The sequence below is a fragment of the Diaphorina citri genome, unplaced genomic scaffold, assembly GCF_000475195.1.
Source record: "Diaphorina citri unplaced genomic scaffold, Diaci psyllid genome assembly version 1.1 scaffold3972, whole genome shotgun sequence".
Lineage (NCBI taxonomy): Eukaryota > Metazoa > Arthropoda > Insecta > Hemiptera > Psyllidae > Diaphorina > Diaphorina citri.
The window spans coordinates 1-8135 of record NW_007381371.1 but is presented as its reverse complement, the minus strand read 5'-3'; the positions used below and the strand labels follow the sequence as shown (position 1 = coordinate 8135).

The 8135-nt window shown below is 38.6% G+C and overlaps 1 protein-coding gene across 1 annotated transcript; it reads left to right on the top strand.

Annotated features, from left to right (window-relative positions):
- Positions 1-352: 352 nt before the first annotated feature.
- LOC103520716 (rap guanine nucleotide exchange factor 2-like) lies at positions 353-7859 on the top strand (the record flags this gene model as incomplete). The annotated part of the gene is made up of 5 exons (XM_026831734.1): positions 353-466; positions 3809-3910; positions 3972-4127; positions 5531-5670; positions 7714-7859. Coding segments are annotated over 5 exons (658 nt in total), but the record flags the coding sequence as incomplete, so codon positions are not given.
- Between the last annotated feature and the right edge of the window lie 276 nt (positions 7860-8135).

Sequence of the window (8135 nt, the reverse complement as noted above, 5' to 3'; positions counted from 1 at the left end):
CCTCACATTCTATATTGGATCATTAATCATGCAAAGTATTCCCTATCATCCTTCTTCTCCTCTTCTTCCTAATATAATCCTCTTCCTCTCTTCCTATTCTACTTCCCTCTCTTCCTCTCCTTCTTCCCCTCTCTCCCTGAGTTCTGGGTTCTATACATACCCCTAGTTAGCTTAACTGGTAGCGTGTCGGAACGGCTGGCTTTCTCCTATCCTGTCTTCCTTCTCTCTTCGATTTCGGGACGATAAGTCCTTAGCCGTTACAGTTCATTTCCTCTCCCCGAGTTAAAAAAAAAATAAAAATAAATCCCTAAGATGTTTACTAATGGTCCATGTTTTATTTATTGTGTTGCAGATTGACTACCCTGAAGTACATCAGGGCGTGAGAGGAGGAGGTGGGGTAGGCGCGGGCGGTAACGTCAGAATACCAGGCATGGATCGAGGTGTCAATATTGTGTTCGATGATGCGGTAAGTACACTGGTCTCACTATGTAGACGTTCGGGTTCGATTCCCGGCGGCATCAAAGGTTTCTCCGCCATGTGCCTGAACCTGCCTGTCGCTACTGACAGGCTCAGGCAGACAAAAATTGCAACATAATTGACTTGGATTTTATTTCAAGCCCGGTAAAAATAGCTCAAGTTTTTGTACAACTTCTGAAAAGACCTTCAAACCGATGATGCGGTAAGTACACTGGTCTCACTATGTAGACGTTCGGGTTCGATTCCCGGTGGCATCAAAGGTTTCTCAGCCATGTGCCTGAGCCTGCCTGTCGCTACTGACAGGCTCAGGCAGACAAAAATTGCAACATATGTAATTGACTTGGATTTTATTTCAAGCCCGGTAAAAATAGCTCAAGTTTTTGTACAACTTCAGAAAAGACCTTCAAATCCAATTGGTATAATTGGTCCAATTGGTATAATTGGTATTTCGGACCATTACCAGTAGGTACAATTTTGTATTTTTACCTAACTTTGTATTTTGATAACTTCATTATTTTGTTGTATTTCAACGGAATTGTGACGTATTTTGCTAACAAACCTCACCTGCATTGCTTGTCTGTTTGGATGTCATATTTTGTTGAAATATTCATATTCTTGTCTGAATACAAAGGCTAATGACAACTTCTCAACTGACTGACTTACTTTTTTTCTCTTTCAATTGCTATCAAATTTAATGATGGAATGGTTTCTATAGGGTTTTCTCCCTTTCTTCCTCTCTCTCTCTCTCTCTCTCTCTCTCTCTCCCTTCCTTTTTCTCATACATTTTCTCTCTTTTTCTTCTCCTTTTCTCTCTCTCTCTCTTTCCTTCTCCCTCTCTTTTGTTCTCTCTCTCTCCCTCTTTCTTGTCCTTCTCCTACTTATCTCCACTGCTCTTTCTTCCTCTCAGACTTTCTTTCTCTCTCCCTCTCCTTCTCTCTCTCTCCCTCTCCTTCTCTCTCTCTCCCTCACTTCTTCTGTTTCTTTTCTCTCTTCCTATCACCCTCTCCCTCTCTATCTCCTTCTTCTCTTCTCCCTCCTCTCTCTCCCTTCCTATCTGCCTTTTCTCTCGGTTTTTTACTTTTTCTCTTCAAACTTTGCCTCATTATGACGTCTCTACAAACCCCCACCTACATTTATTTCTTTGTGTGCAAACGCCTTCACTAAGACGGTATTAGAGTTGCCACCATGACAGAGAGCAAGCAACCTTTGATAAGAGCATCTTGTTCATTTGAAACCTGATGAATAGGTTGCTTAGAAATAGAAAATGTAAAAGAGAGAAAAATCTGGTGTGAACATCCCACGGCTTTATGTTATAGGTACTTAAAAGAATACTTTTTTTTTTGTCCAAGTACAAGTAGAACTTATTATAAATTACTTTAGAAGACTGACTATGTCTTTATATGCTTATACAGTCGAGCCTGGATATAAGATAATCTAGGGGACCACCAGGGTTTTTTGGCTTGAAAATGAAGGGCCCAGAAAAATTTCTTTTATATCCAGGAAGCTCTTACATCCAGGTTCGACTGTATTTCCATTTTTTGTACTTGCAAATCGTTGTATTTAACCTCAAGATGAATCTTCACAATGTCACGTCAGAAGTCAGAATCTATTAGTATATTATTTTAACCCAAGTGTTTCATTCTCGATGTAGTTCACAAATGTGACAAGGATGCAACACAAAACGTTTGGTTGAGATGGTTGCTGCGCTTGGCGGTATTTTGACCGCTTTTGAATAGATTTCGACCGTTTTTTGGCGGTTTTCAGCTATAGCGACAAAATGGTTTGAGATATTGTAAAAGTTAGGGTAAAAGAACACTCAAATAAGCATCATTCAATAGGATAAGGAAAGTCGTGTGATGCTCACACCAGATTTTTTCGGGTTGCATGTGAACATAAAATTGGTACTATATCAGCCGGCCAATGTCTCCCTTTTTGTCACTTGATCAATCATTTTTTGTCCATCTTTCTATTTCCCTAGTAAGTAAGTTTCTTCGCCTTTTCTTCGCCGTGTATGGCTGTTTTCAGCTATACCGACTAATCGGTTAGAGATATTGTAAAAGTTTGGCTATAAGAACAAGAACACCCAAAATAAGCATCAGTCAATAGGATGAGGAAAGTCGTGTGATGTTCACACCAGATTTTATTTCGATCCTTTGTGAACTGACGCATTCAACGGGCCATAGTCACTAACTACGGAAGTTTATTTTTGAAGAGGTAAAATTCTCATGGAGCTCTTCCACCCAACGACTTGTTTTTCATTCTATTTTTGTGTTTTGAACGTTAATAGGGGAAACGGCATAGCTCAGTTGGCCACATTTATGTCATGAAAAAGTTTGGCTATAAGAACAAGAACACCCAAAATAAGCATCAGTCAATAGGATGAGGAAAGTCGTGTGATGTTCACACCAGATTTTTATTTCGATCCTTTGTGAACTGACGCATTCAACGGGCCATAGTCACTAACTACGGAGGTTTATTTTTGAAGAGGTAAAATTCTCATGGAGCTCTTCCACCCAACCACTTCTTTTTCATTCTATTTTTGTGTTTTGAACGTCAATAGGGGAAACGGCATAGCTCAGTTGGCCACATTTATGTCATGGGGCTCTCTTATCTCTGAAAGATAACACGCCCAGAATAATGCAACTGTGGTGTCTGCTATCTACTGATGTAGGCTTGTTTATTTTGGACCATACCATTCAACATAGGCTGTGCTATTTTGATTCTATGATCTCATAGGGAATTTCCCTTTGATTTGTTGAGCGAACGATAGTGATGTCTACGTTTTAACTGTATTTTTTTATAGAGGTGTCACTGTAGAACTGCTACGATTTTGATCTGCTATCTACTGATGTAGGCTTGTTTATTTTGGACCATACCATTCAACATAGGCTGTGCTATTTTGATTCTATGATCTCATAGGGAATTTCCCTTTGATTTGTTGAGCGAACGATAGTGGAGGTATACGTTTTAACTGGATCGTTTTGTATTTTTTTTTTATAGAGGTGTCTCTTACATTACCGAAGGGCAGGTGTTGTTTTTTATTATTAGGTTACTTACAAAAATATATCGTGCCTACAAGCTGCTTTTGTAGTTGCATTTTCTCCATTCCCATTTCCTCAATTTTTAGAGTTCCAATCTTGGTTTCTTTTCCGAAATTCCTCACTCTAAAAAAAAAAATAACTTTATTGCTTTATTCCTTTTTCATTTCTTTTCGTGTTGTTCAATTTTTAACATTCCAAAGCTTCACAAACCCCCCTCATAGCCTTCTCTGTGTCATTTCCTCTGTTCCCAAGTCCAATCTAACGGGTTTGTTTCATTTTCTCAATTCCAGAGTGTAATAGTGAAGGCTCGCGTGAGGGAATGTCTGGAGAAGGACCCCTCGGAACGGACAGATGATGATATAGAGCAACTTCTAGTCCAATACATTAACTTTGTTTCATTTCCTCTATTCCCAAGTCCAATCTAACGGTTTTGTTTCATCTTCTCTATTCCAGAGTCTAATAGTGAAGGATCGCGTGAGGGAATGTCTGGAAAAGGACCCCTCGGAACGGACAGATGATGATATAGAGCAACTTCTAGACTTCACGCAACATCTGAAGGCGTTTACCAATATGACACTGGCCGTTCGGAAAGCCCTGTGCGGAGTAATGGTAAGTCTTCTGGGAGATCCCCCTCCGGAGTAAAATCTTCTGGAGGGGAAAAAACTTCTTCGTAGAAGGAGTAACGTCTTCTAGGGGGAAAAAACTTCTTCATAAAAGGAATAACGTCTTCTAGGGCCAATCAGATTTCTTAATCCAGGCAACATCTGAAGGCGTTTACCAATATGACACTGGCCGTTCGGAAAGCCCTGTGCGGAGTAATGGTAAGTCTTCTGGGAAATCCCCCTTCGGAGTAAAATCTTCTTGAGGGAAAAACTTCTTCGTAGAAGGAGTAACGTCTTCTAGGGAAAAAAAAACTTCTTCGTAAAAGGACTAACGTCTTCTAGGGGGAATTTCATTGGTAGATTTCAAACTTTTGAGTCAATCAGATCTCTTCAACCAGGAGTCAAACCGGGTTTAAAGTTTAAATTCCAATTGTAGTCCTGGTCATTGGGAACTTTGTGAAAGACGATGAAGGCGAAAGAAAGGCCTAGTGAAATATAGTCATCTGCTTTCTTCCTTTACTATTATTATTCACACAAAAAAAGCCCACTCAGCGGCTTAAATGTAGGGCAAACAGCCTCAAAAGATGGGTTAAGCTAGTACGAATCTTTTACTATTAATAATTTGGCAAAGGGACGTTACTTGATTTTGAATTTTGGGACGGCATGTATTTTTATTAAAACTTTCCATCCCAGCTTTGTGACAGACGTCGCCAAAAATAAAGTCAACTCGAGCGCAAAATTTATTCCAACATATGTGACCTTTGTGACCTACATACTTGATGTATGGAAATGAGACCGAACTTTTCAAACAAAGTTTGGAGAGAGACACAGTTTTGCCGGTGAAGCAGAGCTCTCTCTCGTTTCGATTTCCTAGAATTGAATATATTTTCGGAGCTGATATTTTGCCACAGTTTGAGCGAAATTTCTGGAAATATGGAACTTTCTATGTTTACTTTTACCTTGGTTCGTTATAAACTTTTGGCGAAGTTTGAATTGAACTGAGGGCTTTCATCGAAATTAGAACCCACACAGGCCTTTTTAGTTTTTAGTTGTTTGGTTTTTCTACCAAAGCTAAAAATAGGTTGAAAACTCGAATAAAGTCCCTTTTCCCCCAACTTATTTTTTCATTGCAAATTTTCATCAGTACAAATGGTTTCCTCAAATTAAATTGATGCCAAGGGCCATGTAAACTAAGACCATTTACAAGGCTTGTCTGAAAAAATTAAAAAAAAAAAAAAAAAAAAAAAAAAAAAAAAAAAACAGTTTTTCCTTCCTAATCCTTATCTTTTTTTTTTTTTTTTTTACGGGTGTTCAAACAACAACCATTTGCAGTTCCAATGGGCTATAACTATGGTAGTGGATAACCCAAAAAATACTTCGTCATATTCCACTTTTGTCTGCCATTTCCAGGTGTTCGCTGTAGTGGAGAAGGCCGGTACCATAGTGATGAACGATGGAGAGGAGCTAGACTCATGGAGTGTGGTCATCAATGGATGTGTGGAAGTGGAGCTCAGTGATGGAAGATCACAGATGCTGCAAGTGGGAGACAGGTAAGATGATAGATATTGCATAGAATAGAATAGGATGGAGGTGGAGCTCAGTGATGGAAGATCACAGATGCTGCAAGTGGGAGACAGGTAAGATGATAGAATTTGCATAGAATAGAATAGGATGGAATATAATAGAATGATGGAGAGGAGCTAGACTCATGGAGTGTGGTCATCACTAGATGTGTGGAGGTGGAGCTCAGTGATGGAAGGTCACAGATGCTGCAAGTGGGAGACAGGTAAGATGATAGAATTAGCATAGAATTAGCATAGAAAATTGATAAAACGGCAAAGAAGATAATAGGATAGAATACAGATACACCTTGTTTATACTGCCAGAATGAGACGAGTGTGGTCATCAATGGATGTGTGGAGGTGGAGCTCAGTGATGGAAGATCACAGATGCTGCAAGTGGGAGACAGGTAAGATGATAGAGTTTGCATAGAATTAGCATAGGAAATTAATAAAATGGCAAAGAAGATAATAGGATAGAATACAAATACACCTTGTTTATACTGCCAGAATGAGATTGAAAAGAATAGAAATAGACAAGAATTTCATTGGGTAGACGAGAGGTAAAGAATTGTATAGAAAATGTATACCGTAATACTCCACTTACTTTGCCAGAATGAGACAAAAATGTCCCTTCACTAACAATAGAACAGTCCATAGAAGATTCCCATTTTTTTTTTTACCATTTTTCTATACATTCTTTATATTCTCTTAATTATTTCTTTTATTCTATTCTATTCAATTATTCCATACGAATCTCTTCGTCAGTATTTCGACATCCTTTTTTTTCTGATTTTGACAAGAGAGTTGACTGTTTTTTTCTTCTTCTTCAATTTCTTTTCCTTCACTTGTCAGTCGCTCCAATTTCTTAGATCAAAACGCAGTAGATCCATTATTTTTTCCCCCCATTCAATTTTCTACGCCATGCAAATGCAAGTCGTTGTTGTCTTTTTTCTTTCTAATGTTTTCCTGATATTTTTCTTTCTTCTTCTTCTTTTTCTTCTGCTCCTTTTCTTCTTATTTTACATTTCTTTCATTTCGTTTTGTCTGGCTCTTTTTTTTTGTTTACCAATATAAATAATAATAATATGAAAAATTATAGCAACTTTCTCCTCTGGCTTTTATGCTTTCACACCTGACAAGCTGACGTGATCCTTCAGTGACATTTATGTGCACATTTAGCTTCCCTCTTCATCTTCGTCTTCTTTTTATTCCTTCTTTTCGTCTTCTCCTCTCTTCTTTTCCTCTTTCTTTTTCTTCTCCTCCTTATCTTCCTCTTTCCATTTTTTCTTCTCTTTCCCCTCATTTTCACCTTTTCTTTATATTCCTTTTCCTGCTCCTCTTCTTATCTTCCTCCTCTTTCTTCGCCTCCCTCTTCTTCTTCCTCCTCCTCTCCCCCCCCCTCCTTCATCTTATCTTCCTCCTCCTCTACTTTTCTCACAGCGAATGTGTGACATTTATAACGCGGTTTTTGCACCTTCCCTAATCGTTCTTCTTCTTTTCCTCCTCCTCCTCCTCCTCCTTTTCTTCTTCCTCTTCTCCTCCACTTCTTCTCTTTTCTCCTGCTCTACTTTTCTCACAGCAAAATGTGTGACATTCATAGCGCGGTTTTTTCCATATTATTAAATTTTGTGGTTTCTCTTCTTTTCAAACCTCGTAAAGCCCTTTGAAAGTTGTTTTTTCTTCTTCACCAAACTTCTTCTTTCATAAACTTTACTTTTTTGTGCGATCGTTCATTTCCATTAGTCACACTTCTCTCTCATCTCTCTCATCTCTCTCCCCCTCTCTCTCATCTCTCTCTCTCCCTCCCTCCCTCTCTACCATTGATGGTAGTTGTACCTACCATCAATACAGTTCCTTTGCTGGGAAATTCCTCTGTCTCTCTTTCCTAATTTTTGATCCCATATTTTCTTTCTTTATACCTTCTCAATTTCGGTGTATTGTCTGCTAAAAGTAGAGTACCTAGGATGTGCTTCTTATTATTGAGAAATCTCATGATCCTAATTCCATACTTTGTTTCGTTTCCTCCCTCAGTTTCGGCATATTGCCTACCATGGAGAAGCTGTATCATGAAGGCGTCATGAGAACGAGATGTGATGACTGTCAGTTTGTATGCATTACCCAGACCGACTACTACAGGATACAACATCAGGTAAGAGAACTACTTACAAAACCAACTTGTATACCTAGTATGAGTGCATTATTTTGTTATATTGTACCTATTATTATGTACCTGTTGTAAATGAATTAAAATAAACGAGAGCACTTTTTTGCTAATATCGGTGTATTGTCTGCTAAAAGTAGAGTACCTAGGATGTGCTTCTTATTATTGAGAAATCTCATGATCCTAATTCCATACTTTGTTTCTTTTTCCTCCCTCAGTTTCGGCATATTGCCTACCATGGAGAAGCTGTATCATGAAGGCGTCATGAGAACGAGATGTGATGACTGTCAGT